At 38.1% G+C, this 18131-nt stretch overlaps 1 protein-coding gene across 1 annotated transcript in view; it reads left to right on the forward strand.

The window, feature by feature from the left end:
• The window catches only part of LOC131187595 (cytosolic phospholipase A2 epsilon-like), a 48791-nt gene that overhangs the window by 5656 nt on the left and 25004 nt on the right, over positions 1-18131 (forward strand). The window contains exons 4-9 of the mRNA XM_058162022.1: positions 4615-4751; positions 6936-7067; positions 8137-8177; positions 8495-8537; positions 14564-14621; positions 17959-18128. Coding sequence (XP_058018005.1) covers positions 4615-4751; positions 6936-7067; positions 8137-8177; positions 8495-8537; positions 14564-14621; positions 17959-18128 — 581 coding nt within the window. The remainder of the gene's footprint in view (positions 1-4614; positions 4752-6935; positions 7068-8136; positions 8178-8494; positions 8538-14563; positions 14622-17958; positions 18129-18131) is intronic.

Raw genomic sequence — 18131 nt, forward strand, 5'->3', positions numbered from 1 at the left:
CAGTTCTAATTATCCATTGAAGTCCATGTTTGTCTTGTTTGGTTGCAAAGCTAAATAAAAGCAGCTTCAGAATTTTATTCTTGATGAATTTATTGCATAAGGAATTGCATCTATGTCCATGTTCCCGTAGCCTTTATGACTTAATGATTGGTGAATTCTGAAGTTGGATGAAAGGAATATTTGTAATTTGTATGGATAGGAAGACTAATCTTGAGGTGCCCTATGATTCATGGTTATTGAGAATAACCCATGAAAGGTCATGAAGAGATGTGAAGCAGAAAAAAAATATATAAGAAAGTATGTTGGTTCTTGAAATCATAAATAGATTGATTATGCTGAGGCATAAGATATTTCAGCAATCACATCATTCAATTTTTTTCACATAAAATCGATTGACAAGTTTATCTTTAATGCATGGACAATCTCTCTTTAGGAAACACAGGAAATAAATTTCTTTGCTAATATAGCTTCCCTGAACTGGTCCCTCAGGTTTGTTTTGGACTGCAGCTCTTATCATCCCAGATTATCAACCATTTCTGCTGGGCTGTATAATAATTACAACCTATAATGTCTAGGGATATTGCTGATGGGTTGATTTTTCTGGAATAGAGATAGGAAATCAGATAGCTTTCAGATGTTTTGACCTTCAACTTCTGTCACCTCTAACTAACATGTTAATGAGAAGGGCCTCAGAACAATACAATTCAAATCTTTTAGAAGCATATCTTAGTAAGTAGTTTGCATTAGATTATTGAACAATGAATGCAGAAATGAGCAATGATGTGCAATATCCATATATCAAGAAATTGGTGAAATTTATGTTTCAATGAATCTCCTAAGCAGGCAGAAGCTGACATAATTTTACACAATAAAAGTTAAACACAGCATTGTTTTGAATAGAGATTTGTGCGTGGGTGTGGGTGTTATGTGGAATTGTTTGCAATTCAAAGTAAAAAAAAACAAGTGCAACTGGGAAACACTTTCAGTTAGTTTTTTTAACACCTCCTTTGTCAGGTGTTAACAAGTTTCACATGACCACTATAGATCTATTCTTGTTCTTGGAATGTTTTCTCACTTTTCTTTACAGAACTCATCCAGGTCAGAAATCTTTTTAGATCTCTTTGCATGTTCGAGATCTGACCATAGTTTTTCAGTAATATTTAAGTCTGGGTAATGTGAAGGCCATTCCAAAAGTTTAACTTTCTTTCCTGTAAATATTTGATTTAGAGGCATGTTTTGGTGGTTGTCTTGATGAAATATCCAACTTCTTTTCTCCTTCAATTTCTTAACTGAATGTGGGACATTGGCCATTAGAATATGTTTATATATTGAATCCATTTTTTTCTTCTTCTTTCCCCTGGTGCAATATTTTCTTTGTTAATAACTACCATATCATCTAGCATAGGGTGGCTCTATTATGTTTTGTGATTACAAAGCATAATAGAGCCAACCTATGCTAGATGTTTGTCAAGAGGTTATTTTTTTCAAATACATTACTCTTTCCCCCACAATATATGTTCTATAATTTATAAATTTAATTGGTCATTCCAAAGTACTTTGCCTCAAAATATTTCAAGCTTCTCAAGATTTCCCCCCCTGTCTTATAGATTAAGGTCCCCCAGCCCCCAGCCCACTACCCAGTCATGGCTTATTTGCAATTGGGCTGCATGAATGGCAGGCCAGCACTCATGCATATGTGCATGCAGCTCAACTTTCACAAGTTGACCTGCGCGAGCATCAGAAGTGGGTTTCAGCAGGTTCTGACCAGTTCTGGAGAACTGGTAGTGGAAATTTTGAGTAGTTTGGAGAACCGGTAGTAAAAATTCTGACTGGGCCCACCCCCATCTATTCTCTGCCTCCCAAGTCCCAGCTGATCAGGAGGAAATGGGGATTTTGCAGTAACCTTCCCCTGCCACGCCCACCAAGCCATTCCCATACAGAACTGGTAGTAAAAAAAATTGAAACCCACCATTGGCGAGCATGTGTCATTCCAAAAGTGCTGGCTGCCACTCATGCATCCCAGTTCCTCTTTTCCCCATCTACCAGGCTGCCAAGCCACAAAGGTTGGGAACTGCTTCTTTAGATGATGACTATTGTGATGAGACCAGAGAAAGGATTTTATTCTGACAACTATCCCATGTAGACAACATTGTATATGTAACATGGTACTTGTGGATAACTATTCCATAGGCTGCTGAAATTTTCAGGAGATGATTATTCATGATCTGCTGGTTCTATTTTACAGACCTAACAGGTTTTCTCCCAGAGATTTGACTTGGTCTTCCAAAACCTGTCTTGATCTTAATCCTGTCATATAATTTTTGTTTCTTTGTTTCTGAACAATGTTAAGAAACAATGTTATTAACAGATGGAATTGTTAATTAGAAATGCTCAAGAGTTTTAATAGCCTTCTCCACTCTCCTGTAAGAGTGAATTACTTAATTTTCAAATGATGACTGAGCTCTTTTTTTTAATAAAACAGAGTAACCAGAGTTTGTTCACCGATGATTTAATTTTGGGCTTTATAACAACTTTCTGGATTTTTTTAAAGATGTAACACAATCAGCAAGAAGGATGTCTTAATTTATGAAGCTGCCATATTCCGTATTTTCGTACGGTACATAACTAGTAAAGATGCACTGAAATTTTCAGAAAGATTTACAGCACATAGAATAGAATAGAATTTTATTGGCCAAGTGTGATTGGACACACAAGGAATTTGTCTTGGTGCATATGTTCTCAGTGTACATAAAAGAAAAGATACCTTCATCAAGGTACAACATTTACAACACAATTGATGGTCAATATATCAATATAAATCATAAGGATTGCCAGCAACAAGTTATAGTCATACAGTCATAAGTGGAAAGAGATTGGTGATGGGAACTATGAAACGATTAATAGTAGTGCAGATTCAGTAAATAGTCTGACATTGTTGATGGAATTATTTGTTTAGCAGAGTGATGGCCCATATAAGCATTGTCAGCTTCTCTTTTTAGGAATGTGCAGAAACATAGAATTTGATCTGGGTGCTTAAACTTGTTCATGTAATTGTATATTTTCAGGATAAGCAGATTTGTCTAGTATCATCCCTTTACCACCCTAGGGCTTGTTCCTCCCTATACTCCTTGAGAGCAAAGAATTTCATTGTCACGATGAGAATGTGTAAAATCAATCCCAGAAATTACCTCTTGATTCATTTTAATGCATTTCAGTTCTTTTAATACAATTCATTCCTCATACGACATCAGATGTGCTGAGTGTTAGACTACTGAATTGTACAAATAAAGATAGTCCTTGGCTTATGACCACAACTGAGCCCTAATTTCTGTTGTTAAGTGAGACATTTGTTAAGTGAGTTTTGCCTCATTTTACCTTTCTTGCCACAGTTGTTAAGCGAATTCCTGCAATGGATCAGTTAGTAACCCAGTTGTTAAGTGAATCTTGGCTTCCCCTTTGACTTTGCTTGTGAGATGGTCACAAAATGGGATCACATGACCTTGGGACACAGCAACGGTCATAAATATGAACCAGTTGCCAAGCATCTGAGTTTTGATCACATGACCATGAGGATGCTGCGAAGGTCATAACTGTGAAAAACGGTTATACATCACATTTTTCAATGCCATTGTAACTTTGAATGGTCACTTAATGAACTGCTATAAGTTGAGGACTACCTGTAATTGTTGTTAAGCTTCTTCATGGATTATGCTTCATCAGTAAAACATAAGGATTTTTTTCCTTATTCCTATTATTGCCATTAAAAAAAAACTGTGACCCTTAATACATCCAAGTACACCTGCCAATTACATTTCTCAAATATAATTCTGATGCTGTCATGCATATATTATAGCTATTTCTCCTATTATTCATGCAATCTCTATCAATATGCATGAACATCTGTGAGGGGGAGAGGGGCATGTGAGGAAACATGCATTGTGATGTCACAGTACAAATTCCATTCCTTTGTACTTGCATTGTGATGTCTCAGTACAAGCAAAAAAGGTAGAATTCGCACTGTGATATCACAATGCATGTTTCATCATATTGACTTCTTTGTGATTAGGAGCGAATGCTTATGATGCATGAATGCATCATACAAGTAGACAGGAATGGACAGAAGATGTGAACTTATAAGCACTATAATTTTCAGGAAACTGCATACATAGTACGGTATATTGTACACAATCTGCATTTTTTTAAAAAGAAAAGATTGAGGGTTTTGAATTCATTAAATCCCCCTTGGTAGTGATGGAAACTCCAAAAGCAGGTTATTTAAAAATAGGTGGGGAAAATATTGGACACTTCCTTTTAAAATAACTGGGGTGATAAAAGATAATAATAGATGTTATGTACATCTGTCACTGATAGGTCAAAACATGTGATATAAGGTTGCAGAACGTGTTGATTTATTAGCATGCTTTATGTTTTAAGGTGTCTCAAGATAAATGCTTTGTGGTTATTACTTAAGAGCTTAGGGCGGACTTCAGTGATTATAATGATAGACTCTTGTATGACGGAGCCTCAGCCATGTTTGTGATTTATGCTGCCTTGAACATGATTGCCAGCTGGCTTAGAAACTGGCAACATTATCTTTTTTTTCCTCTTATACAGTAAGCCACTCTGATTGTTATGTAACCCTCTGCCTACCGACTGCTACAACTGAGAAGCTGAAAACTAAAACTGTAAATAATTGCAAGAATCCTGTTTGGAATGAAACCTTTTACTATAGAATTCAAAGACAAGTCAAGGTGAAAACTTTTTATCCCTTTTAGCTGTTGCTGGACGGCTTCTAAAATATATTTCACTTTATCCATATTTGTATGTGTTGTTTGATGTCATGATTGGTTTTGGGGTGGGGTTCTGTTTGCTTTTCACCATCATGCTTATTTGTCTTATTTTTAAAAAACAAAACAAGAACTGACAGCATATATGATAGCCTTTGCTATCTATACTCTAAGTGGGAATTTATACACACTTCTTAACTTGTGTCTAGTATTGGTACAATATTTCTCATCTTTACTTCTCAACCAATTTAGGAAAAGTAAAGTATCATAGAAATTTCCTGACAGTTAGAACAATCAATAAGTGGAACAACTTGCCTGCAGAAGTCGTGAATGCTCTGACACTGAAAATTTTTAAGAAAATGTTGGATAACCATTTGTCTGAAATGGTGTAGGGTTTCCTGCCTGAGCAGGGGGTTGGACTAGAAGACCTCCAAGGTCCCTTCCAACTCTGTTATTATGTTATGTTATATCTCTAGAGTTAAGCAAGAACTGTAACTTGAAAAGTTGCTTGTAACTAATGAAACACCTATCTGCTTTATTACAGTAACCTTTCTTTTTTCAGTTCCTAAAAAAACTTGCAGCTGCTTTAATGTTGCATTAACTCTAATCAATCAACTCCTTAAAGCAACCACAACTTTGGTTCATGTTCATATGGAAGCCTGAAGAAAGATTGACAACATTTCATGAACAGTAGAGACACATTGCACTCATGATCGTATGAATTCTGAAAAGCCTCTTCCAATTCATTTTTAATTCATGCATAACTCTACTTGCTAATACATTTTGAAAGTCACTGAAGCGTACAAGGCTTTATGTCAAAATCACACAATAACTTCCAACTTCTACATTTGAAAATCATTTTAAATATACCAACAGCACTTCAGGGAAGAGAATAAATAAAATCAGATAATCACAGTCTGCAACAATAAATATCAAAAAATCAAAAAAAATCTTAAAGCAAATTGTGGACACGTATAATGGTGTGTGTTTTCATCAATAAAACCTGTATTCTCCTGATCTACTTGTTGACATAGATTCTTACTTATGAACGATGATTTCATAACTAATGTGTTCCAGATTGTCTTCTAGAATAAGGATGGAGTTGAGTGGTATAAATTTAATAAATACCAGAAGACTATTCTTTATGCTATGAAGGATTACAAAGCATTCTGTGCTGTGAACTAAATATCAAAGGAGGTGGACATTCCATCTTTCCTACAGATGATGCAGATAGGTCTTCTCTAGAAATGGCCCAGTAGTTTTTAGAAGTAAATCTTCCAAAGAAGACTACTTAGATCATTTATTTTGCCCACTGCACTATAAAAAAGACATCAGACAAACGGGAACAGACTTAGGGAAAGACAACTAGGATAAACTAGGAATCTGAACCATGTAATGAGAGATGGCTGGAACTGAGTATGTTTTTACCCTTGAGAAGATTGAGAGCTCATCCTCATATCCCACTAAATACAGCATTAAGATGCCATTTAGAGGACATGCCTGCATTTTGTTGTCTCCAACTCATCCCTAGTCCACCATGGAGAGATATCTCAAAATGCCAATAAAAGAGAATGCATGTAGCTCAGGGTTGAAATGTGGAATCTTTGGTGCTCTCTGAACTTGGTTGTTTGCTTGCAGATGTTTGGCCTGCCATGATTGGAGGGGATCCCAATAACACAGGGAAAGCTACTGTATATAAACAGAGAACAAACCCAACTCCCTTCTAACGCGGAAGTTGTTACCTAGTTGGGTAATAAGATGTCTTCAAGAAACCAAACTCAGAGAGCACCAAGAACTTCACAGTATCTTAATATCATATTTATCTATCCCAGTTTCGGAATCAGGATTTCCCACTTCCAGCAGGTGTCGTGCTATAAAAATTATGGTAGCCCAATCATTTGACACTGCTCTCCATTTTGACTTGGGCCACTATACAGATCCGATACTTGCCTCCCAGAGATGCATCTGCCTTATTGTGGCTGCTATTGGTGTACTTTATTGTAAAATGGCAATAAGGCAGAAATGTCAAGCATATATGATCAGTGCTGTATAAAATACAGAATCTGTATTTCAGCCACATCTGCCCTAATATCTGTTTTATAGATACAGATAATGCCTGCAATATAATATATTTCTTATTCTTCACAGAATGTGCTAGAGTTCTCAGTGTATGACTCAGATGTTGTTACTGAAGATGATCACCTTTTCACTGTTAGTTTTGATGTAGCTCGTCTTCCTGATAATGAGAAAGTTCTTATGAATTTTAAATGTGATCCAGAGGTGAGAAATATTATACTGTAAGAGTGAGTATACTATATGTTAATTTCGAAACAGTTTGTGATCCACCACTCAGAATAAAGTCCACTTAGTCATCAGCATCTTGATAAGGTTTTTTTCTGGGCTGCCTGCCTGCCTGTCTACCCATGAATGTAAGTACAAAATTTGGTCATTGGGCTACCATAACTTTTCTGAATCATAAAAGAAACAAGATTTTTCACCATAATTGATTTATCAGTTATACCTGCAAAGATGTTGCTGATAAACGATAACTCATTGGGAGTTTTAAAAAAGTGCTGACTTTTTGATAGAATTCACTTTTGTCTACCTTTTGCACTGCAGCCTTATTTTAATTTCTAGCTAATTATTCAGTTACATTTATTTATTTATTTATTTGCTTGCTTGCTTGCTTGTTTACTTATTAAATTTATTTGCTGCCCATGTTGCTCTTCTATGAGCAGCCCGCATCGGAAGGGAAGTTCAGGTGGAGAATTGCCGTGTTTGAGACTATCTAGATATCAAATAAGTTTTGCATTAGTTCAAAGTGAAGAACTCATGATTTCTACTTAAATATATGGTAAGATAAATTAAAAATATAATGATGAAAAAATTCTGGTCCAATGTTTTCTGTTAACTTGGAAACAGTTGATAGTTGTCTGCATCTAATGTTACCTAATGTTTCTATATAATTGCATGGTATAATTCCCAAGTTGTGTTTTAACTTTATGGAGTAAGCAAACTGGTGCCCTTAAAATATTTAATATTTCCATTCCATCTATTCTAGAAATCATGTTTCTTGCCAAAATTAAGAAAATTTGTAATTTGGAGAGGACAATATGTGGATAAATAAAAGCTTCCATATATTTGCTTATTATTGATGAAAAATATAGTTGTGTTTGATAGAAAAGTGAATTGTTTGCTGACAAATTTTCAGTTTTCATGCTTACATCATTTTTCAATATGTCATTGCCCAATTTTTAATGTGAAGTTGTATGTATGTGCTTAAAAATAATGTTAAAGGGAAGATTCTACACCCATTTCAAATTCAATTTTACTATTTTCTTTCTGGCAGACACAAGAAGAGCTGGAAGTTGAATTTATAGTGGAACCTGCGTAAGCATTTTCCATTTCTTTATTTTCTGTCTTACTGTTCAAATTCTATCTCTTCATAAGGCTAAACCAAATATCAGAACTCTGGTTCAGAAGAAACACTAGTACAAGAGGTCTTTACATTGTTTTCTATATTACTAGATGGAACAATGACAAACCATCACAATAACTCATTAACAATTTGGGGCAACTATGGGAATTTTAAAATCTCAGTATATGGATCATATTCTAACCATGTAGTTTCAGTTTCAATTGGATGAGAAGGAAACAATATTTGTAGGAATATTGGAATGATCTCTTTCTTTACATTTGTTTTCTAGGTGTGGTCCTCCGGAAACACTAATTACAAATGGAGTTCTAGTGGTAAATTTTGAAATCTATTTTTCATGACACTTGTTGCAGTTTATCACTGTTAATAATACTGCTGTGATCTAAGTGAATGTGAGGTACGAGTAACCAACTCACATTTTTGCTGGGAGCATTCTGATACTTGATTCTGAAACAATGCACTTTAAAGTAATGATGATTGAATTTCCCTTAACCCTTGTTTAAGCATAACATAAGAACAGGATTTTCTTATAAGGATTGTAAAACACATACTATATTCTTCTAAAAGGAAGACCACCTCTAAATTGAAATATACAAGTTTAAGATATCTCTCCCATTTTCTCCAATTTTGCCAAAGGTTTCCAGGGTAAAAGATGGCTTGTGCTCTTCCTTTACCATTGGAATTAGAAGCCAGCCATTAATTGTCTCTGTGTGATACCCATCTTTGTATGTTTTAAAAAACATAGAATAGAATAGAATAGAATAGAATAGAATAGAATAGAATAGCATAGCATAGCATAGCATAGCATAGAATAGAATAGAATAGAATAGAATAGAATAGAATTTTTATAGAATAGAATTTTATTGGCCAAGTGTGATTGGACACACAAGGAATTTGTCTTGGTGCATATGCTCTCAGTGTACATAAAAGAAAAGATTCCTTCATCAAGGTACTTACAACACTTAATGACAGTCATAGGGTACAAATTTAACACTTAATGATACAATACTTAATGATAGTCATAGGGTACAAATAAGCAATCAGGAAACAATCAATATCAATATAAATCATAAGGATACCGGCAACAAAGTTACAGTCATACAGTCATAAGTGGAAGGAGATGGGTGATGGGAACGATGAGAAGATTAATAGTGCAGATTTAGTAAATAGTTTGACAGTGTTGAGGGAATTATTTGTTTAGCAGAGTGATGGCGTTCAGGAGAAAATTGTTCTTGTGTCTAGTTGTTCTGGTGTGCAGTGCTCTGTAGCGTTGTTTTGAGGATAGGAGTTGAAACAGTTTTTGTCCAGGACGTGAGGGGATCTGTAAATATTTTCACAGCCTTCTTCTTGATTTGTGCAGTATACAGGTCCTCAATGGAAGGCAGGTTAGTAGCAATTGTTTTTTCTGCAGTTCTAATTTTCTCATCCAAGATGGCATCGCCGAAGGCTGCCTCGATGAAATGCTCTCTCTTTTAAAAGACATTGAGAAGAATTCAAATAGCAGGTAGAGACACTGCCAGGTCTAGAGACATGTTTTCAGTGGATCTCTTAAAACATTTCCAACTTTGAATAAAGAGAACACAAATTGTTTTGCTTTCAAAGAGTTAACCCAAAGTGCTTCAAGAGTCAACTTGTCAAGATTCTCAGGTTTTGACAGAACATTCTGGCCTAACTAGAATATATGACTACTGAACTACTACTGTTTCTTAAGAGGTCCCTAAGGGGGCGTGCATAAGTGCACCAGCATGCCTACCATCCCTGTCCTATTGTTCCCAATTATATGTAATCATTCTATGTCTTTATGGTTATGTTTTGCCAATTTATATCCTTTTTTGTGTGCCAATTTTTTTCATGTGTCCATGTCTATGTCTATTTTGTTACTTGTTTTCTTGTACTTGTTGACAAACAAACAAACAAACAAAAAACCAGCAGCCCCCAACTTTTTGGGCGCCAGGGACTGGTTCCGTGGAGAAAGGTTTTTCTGCAAATTGGAGGGGCTGTGGTTTTGCATGCTGCCTGCATCCCGCAGATGGGGCTTTGTTTGTTTGCATGGCCTGGTTGCTAGCATGCCACGGGCCAGTGCCAGTCAATGGACTGAGGGTTTGGGGCCCCTGTATTAAATTACTAAGATACCCCTCCATATTAACAATACTGTATGAGATTTCCTACAGTGGATTTCATACTCTCATTGGTCAGGAAAGCAAATTTCTTTTGATACTCTCTAACCTAGCTTGAGACTGGAAGTGATAACAGCAATTATTTTGTCAATTATTAGGTTATCTGGCAAAGTTATATTTAGTCTTTGTTATTAACAAATATTGTTAAATTGTTTATTTTAACAAAAAGCTTTTGTTAATTTTGTTTTGTTTATTCTAACAAAAAGCAACCTTTTAATTTTGAATCAACGATCACTTACTAAATGCTTCTTTTAAATTATTTGGTGGATTAATTTATCACTCACCTAATATAAATTGTATCACTCACCTAATATAAATGTCTCAAGACTCAAGCAAGCAATCTTTATTTGTTTCTTTGTTCTTTTAAACCGCCCATCTCTTTCACAGATCTTTTCCTCTTATTTGGTTATAGAACAACATATTTCTGAAGGTTTACCTTTTTGATTCTTGTCTGTTGTGACTTGGAGAGATTTTAAAAATCCTACTGTTTGTATATTTGGATGTGTTTTTTGCCTCTTTTAGTTTTGGATATGATTCTCTTAATCCCTCTTGATTCATGAACAAGTCACCTCCTAGATCTACTTTGTCTTATTATATGGCCTGATAAAGAGAGAAAAGAAGGTTGCTCTGTTGATATATTGTTCCATTTTCTTTCCATAGGTTATTAGTATACTTTTTGTGCTTGATATGATGACTCTAATTTCTCCCATATACTTTGCACAACTTGTTGACAGAGGCACTAGGATCAGGAGAGGTTGATAATTTCTTTTAATGCTACCACTAAGTTAGCTGTTCCTTTCAATCTCCAGCCATGGTTAAACTAGCACCTGCTAAGAATCTCCTTGATCAACTATGGCATGTAGCGAGTTCAAATCATATGTATAGAATGGAAGTTTTATAAGTCCCACTAAATTAAATCTTTTAGGTTTGATCATATATTTTTCCACTAAAACAAACCCGTTTTCACCTTGTCCCTGTTTTAGGTGAGATCCTGGGTTGTGATGTGGGAGATGATGGTTCTGGTGGATGATACACTGACAAATATGAAACTATTGGCAATCCATAGTTTTCAGTGTAGAAACATTTATTTTAATGCAAAGCATTTGAATCATGACAGCAGCTGCTTGTTTATTTATTTATTTATTTATTTATTTATTTATTTATTTATTTGATTTTTATACCGCCCTTCTCCCGAAGGACTCAGGGCGGTGTACAGGCAACAATAAAATACAAACACCACAGTATACAATTTAAAATGCAGTTAAATAACTTATTATAATTAGCCTAGAACTTTAAAATTTATAAAACCAAACCCCATTTAAAATTAGTAGAAAATTTAAAATCGATAAAATTTATGTAATTTAAAATTTAAAATTTAAAATTTAAGCCAGCCCCGCGCGAATAAAAAGGTATGTCTTCAGTTCGCGGCGGAAAGTCTGAAGGTCAGGTATTTGACATAAGCCTGGGGGAAGCTCGTTCCAAAGTGTGGGAGCCCCCACAGAGAAGGCCCTTCCCCTGGGGGCCGCCAGCCGACATTGTTTGGCGGATGGCACCCTGAGAAGTCCCTCTCTGTGAGAGCGTACGGGTCCGTGGGAGGCATGTGGTAACAGCAGGCGGTCCCGTAAGTACCCAGGCCCTAAGCCATGGAGCGCTTTAAAGGTCGTAACCAACACCTTAAAGTGCACTCGGAAGGCCACAGGTAGCCAGTGCAGTCTGCGCAGGAGCGGTGTTACGTGGGAGCTACGCGAAGCTCCCTCTATCACCCGCGCAGCTGCATTCTGGACTAACTGAAGCCTCCGAGTGCACTTCAAGGGGAGCCCCATATAGAGAGCATTACAATAATCCAAGCGAGAGGTAACGAGCGCGTGAGTGACTGTGCACAAGGCATCCCGATCAAGGAAGGGGCGCAACTGCCGAACCAGGCGGACCTGGTGGAAGGCCCTCCTGGAGACGGTCGTCAAATGATCTTCAAATGACAGCCGATCATCCAGGAGGACACCTAAGTTGCGCACCCTGTCCTTTGGGGCTAATAACTCGCCTCCAACAGTCAACCGCGGCTGCAGTTGACTGAATCGGGATGCTGGCATCCACAGCCACTCCGTCTTGGAGGGATTAAGCTTGAGCCTGTTTCTCCCCATCCAGACCCGTACGGCTTCCAAACACCGGGACAGCACTTCAACAACTTCATTGGGGTGGCCCGGGGTGGAAAAGTACAGCTGGGTGTCATCAGCGTACTGTTGGTATCTCACCCCGAAGCCACTGATGATCTCACCCAATGGCTTCATATAGATGTTGAACAGCAGGGGCGAGAGAATCGACCCCTGCGGGACCCCACAAGTGAGGCACCTCGCAGCCGACCTCTGCCCCCCTGTCAACACCGTCTGCGACCGGTCGGAGAGATAGGAGGAGAACCACCGATACACGGTGCCTCCCACTCCCAATCCCCCCAACCGGCACAGCAAGATACCATGGTCGATGGTATCAAAAGCCGCTGAGAGATCTAATAGGACCAGGGCAGAGGAGTACCCCCTGTCCCTGGCCCGCCAGAGATCATCCACCAATGCGACCAAAGCTGTCTCCGTGCTGTATCCGGGTCGAAAGCCGGACTGGAACGGGTCTAGATAGACGGCTTCATCCAGGTATTGGGGTAGCTGTCGCGCCACAGCACTCTCTACAACCTTCGCAACGAAGCGAAGGTTGGAGACTGGACGATAGTTACCCAAAATAGCTGGGTCCAGGGAGGGCTTCTTGAGGAGGGGTCTCACCACTGCCTCTTTCAAGGCGGCAGGGAAAACCCCTTCCAACAAAGAAGCGTTGATAATCCTCTGGAGCCAGCCTCGTGTCACCTCCTGAGTGGCCAGTACCAGCCAGGAAGGACACGGGTCCAGTAAACATGTCGTGGCGTGAAGCCTCCCCAACAACCTGTCCACGTCCTCGGGAGCCACAGGGTCAAACTCATCCCAAACCGGCTCAACAAGACGTGTCTCCTCTCCCTCGCTTGGATCATCCCAATTTCGGTCCAGACTGTCCCGGAGCTGAGCGATTTTATCGTATAGATAACCACTAAACTCCTCGGCACGTCCCTGCAAAGGGTCATCCCGCACCTCCTGATGAAGGAGGGAGCGGGTCACCTGAAACAGGGCGGCCAGGCGGTTATCTGCCGACGCAATGAGGGTGGAGGCGTAGGAACGCCTCGCCTCCCTCATTGCCACCAGGTAGGTCCTAGAATAGGACCTAACTAGTGTCCAATCAGCTTCGGAACGACTGGACCTCCAGGTGCTCTCTAGGCGTCTTCTCCGGCGTTTAATCTCCCTCAGCCCCTCAGAGAACCAAGGGGCCAGACGAGATCTGCGCCAGGTCAGAGGCCGCAAAGGCGTGACACGGTCCAGGGCCCCAGCCGCGGCCTGTTCCCAGGCCGCGACTAGTTCCTCAGTCGTGCCGTGGGCCAGATCCTCAGGGAATGGCCCAAGCTCCGTCAGGAACCTCTCAGGGTCCATCAGGCGCCTGGGACGGAACCAACGTATAGGTTCCGTCTCCCTGCGGTGGTGAATGGCGGTCCGGAAGTCTAGGCGAAGGAGAAAATGATCAAACCATGACATAGGTTCTGTTACTAAATCACCTAACTCCAGATCATTTAGCCACTGTCCAGAGATATAAATCAAATCCAGCGTGCCTCCCCCCATGTGTGTAGGGCCATCATTTACTCAAATCAGGTCCAAGTCTGTCATGGAAGCCTGAAACTCCCGAGCTGCAGTCGATAACAAGCCAGCTGATGGTAGGTTGAAATCCCCCATGACTATAAGTCTGGGGGTCTCAACCGCCACCGCGGCAAGTACCTCCAACAGCTAATGCAAGTACCTCCATTGTTGCTAATGGCCTACCTACCTATATTCTTTACCCTCTTACTGAAAGCAAAAACAACTTTTATTTGAAGGGCGACAAAGAAAATCAGTGCAAGGAATCAGCAAAGAAACCAATGGAAGTTTCCTATTGTTCTCATAGCCAAAACTGAATTATATTAATATACCTTCAAGTTATTTTTTCCTTGGCTGTTAAGTTTTCTACAGGTATACTGGTACTATTCAAAGTTATCTTACAAAACAGTTTTAAATCTAGAAGTGATCATTTATGCTGCTTTTGTTTACTACTTCTGTTTTTTACAGTGTCGTGAAATTTGTACCCTGGAAGCAGAGGTGGATCAAAGTAAGCGACATAAATCACGTGAGTTTATATAAAATTATTTCATAATCATAACTGCATTTTTAAAATAGTTTTCTTATGTATGATGTACACTGAAGATGGCATTTAATTTCATTGTATGGGGTGCAATGACAATAAAGTAAACTTAAAATGTTTTTAACAGAGCAAAAAAAAATTCAGATAAAGAACTCGGGAAATTGTCCATGATTTATGAGGTCTCTTCACATAACTCCAGCATCTCATTATTACTTGGCATATTGATTATGGCTGTTAGCCAATCAGGACCATGTATTATTTATTTAAAGATGGAGTGAGCAAGGATAATTTTTTTTTTAATTCAAAAAGTTTTACAAAAAAAAATTTTTTCCCCCTTTCCCCCCAACCCCTCTCCCTTCACAAACCCCCTCCCCCCTCCCCCCCTGGCTTCCCGGAACAAACACAAGGTATAGTTAAAAATAAAACAAACATATGCTAAAAAATTTTTTTTCCCCAAAACTATTATACCAATTCTCCCTCTCTAGCTCTGACTTCCTCCTTACATAACCAAATCCTTCAAAAAATTAACAATAAACAGTAATAAAATATATAAATCAGTAGAACAAATTAATCCTAAAATATTTAAAACCAGCTAAAGCATAAAAATCCAATCCAGTTCAGAGAATATCTCCCTTATAGCTTCTATAACCATATAACCATATAATTTCCCCCCCAAGTCCTTCTTACATAAGATCTTTCAAGAATATTCTATTTAAAATTCAATACAACAGATTATAAAATTTATAAAATTTCAATAGAGAAAATTACAATATTATTTAATTAATTACAATATCTATTCAACTTTAGTCCTTCCTCATCAAAGTCCAGTATATCCAAATATCTAGTCTCTTATAATCACGAATTGCCTTTCGGGGACACTAATATTTTTGTCTATTAATATTTAAAAAAAACCTTGTTTCAAAAATAATACTTTTGTCTCTTGCCATTTTTTTTGGTGCATTAATCTCTGTCTTTCCTTCGTTGCTCCTTTTAAAAAGTCAATCACAATATTTCCTAGTAATTCCTTATGTCCAGAAATCCAAAAATTACTGCCGTATATTCCATCAGTCCAAAAAGAGAACTCTTGGGAAACATTAAGCTTGTGAGTCTTTTCCATTTGAAGAACAATCTCCAGTAGCACAAATTCAGGCAGCTCATCCAAACTATTTAAAGAAAACTTCTTTAGATCACCTTATTTCTTCACAATCAAATCTTCATATTTATCCACTTTTATTTGTATGTCCTCCATTCCATTTTCCGAATAATTGCACTGGTTAATTTGCTCCAAACTCTCATCCAAAACGTCCCCATTTTTTATCAATTCGTATTTTTGAATAATTAAATACATACTTTCTGTGTAGTCCTGTATAAAGTCACGAATCCATTCTTCTGAAAGAACCTCCATAACAAAATTCCTGCTGAGAATCCCCTTGTAAAGTACTTAAACAGCGTAATATAATCCAATAGTCCACAGTCAAACACAATAAGATAAAATCTCCATTCAGTTTCGATTCAACAGCAAAGCTCCCTTTGATGTATCGCTCTGCTTTCAGTTTCTCTAAAACGAAACTGAAGGAGGGGCGGAAGTCAGAAAATCAAAAATACTTGCAAACCAATAATTGTTCCTCACACTCGTTCCGCCTGCTTTTTGTATCCACAAAAAGAAATCAATTGCTAGCAGAAGTGGACACCTTCCTCTTTTCCTGCTTTTTCAGGAGCGCAGAGAATACTGGAGGTGGGGGAGGGGTAAATAAGGGGATTCGACCGTTCAGGACTTTGTATTACAAAAACAAAGCCCCTAGGGGAATCTACCCAAATCCTCCCCCTTGCTCTGTCTCTCTCTTTCAACCAGAGAGAGAAATGAAGCCGGGATCAGTTGTTAAATCCGGCTTTTACCATATTCAATGCGGAGTGCCATAAATTAGCACCCAACGAGAAAGGTGGCGCCACCCAGAAGCCTCAGCAAGGATAATTTTTATGAGGTCACCCAGATTGTCCATGACCAAGGTGAGGGAAATTAGGTGGTCAAGATTTTGTCAGTGAAGTGGTAAAGTGGTGGGAACCTAGCTTATTGGCCTGTCCTTCTTTTCTGTACCTTTTCTCTTATACCATTCCCCCACCATTCTCCCACCATTGACTAGACAAACTTCTTGAATTATGTCTGTTCACTCTAAAGAAATTATTGATCATTTAAAGTATTTACTACCTTTCTAAAAACTACAAAAGAATTCAGACTGCAACATTCTAGTATTGCAATTCTAAAACAACACTAAACTATAAAAACACCCAATATCCAAGGTAGCTAAATATCTACAGATACATTTCGCTTTACATTCATGATTGATGATTCATGTCCATAAGGTTATAGAATTTCCTTCAAGGTCATTCAATTGTCTGATTTACTTAAAATGTGCTTTATTTTAGAATATTGATAAGATATTTTTACAAAGGTTTCCCCACCCCCACATGCACACACACACAACCACCATGTTGCAAATGTTGATTAATATGAACATTTTAATGTTCACAACATGCTCCACGATCCACTTGGTTCCCTATAGGAAATGTGCCTTCTCTATCGTGGCACCTACCTTGTAGATTAGTATCTTCCTGGGATATGAACTATCCCAACATGTTGGCCTTCCGGAAGTCCCTAAAGACCCAGTTTCTCTCCCCCTCACCCCTACCCCACAGACACACCCTCTGGGTCAGAATGTTAACAGAACTCTGGAATGAGCATGTCTGTGTGATATGTTAACAATGTGTTTCTTAAAGGGCCTTGACTTTCTTTCGTTGACTTATGAATGTGTATGATGATTTTAAGGCAGAACAGGCTTGGTATAATGGCTAACACAGCAGATTTGAAGCCAGGGCTCCACATGTTCTAGTACTTCCTTAGGGACAAAACTAGCTGAGTGACCTTGAGCTGTCAACCACTCTAGAAGGTCCTAGAAAGAAGAGAAGAGCAAACCACCCAAACTTTGTGAAGAAAATTGCAAGGACTAGTCCAGGAAATCAAAGAGAGAGGGAGAGAAGGAGAGAGGGGGGAGGGAAATGAATTTTAATTTTAATTCTGGTTGCCACCCAGATCACTTTTGGTGAATGGATGATTATAGAAATTTTCCTTAAAAGTTTTTCCAGATTATCTTGATATATCAAATAATTTAGTTTTAACTATTAATTAATTATTAATAATTTAGTTTTAATTATTTTATTTAAGAGTTTATTTTATTCACATTGAAATATTTCATTGTATTTTTGCTTGGTATGGAAACCTCTGCTATAACAATGTTTTTCCATATTCTTTTCTCTCTGTCTTTAGAGAAAGACCTTTCACTTTCGATAAAAGGATCGTATGAAGGGACACAAACTTTTAAGTTGGGTTCAGATGCAGTTGTCACACCTCCGTGTCCCACTACGTTCCATTATATCAAGTACAAGGATCCATCATTGAATGTTAAACTACCAAAGACAAAACAACATTATAACCCTGTA

Source organism: Ahaetulla prasina, chromosome 1, assembly GCF_028640845.1.
Source record: "Ahaetulla prasina isolate Xishuangbanna chromosome 1, ASM2864084v1, whole genome shotgun sequence".
NCBI lineage: Eukaryota > Metazoa > Chordata > Lepidosauria > Squamata > Colubridae > Ahaetulla > Ahaetulla prasina.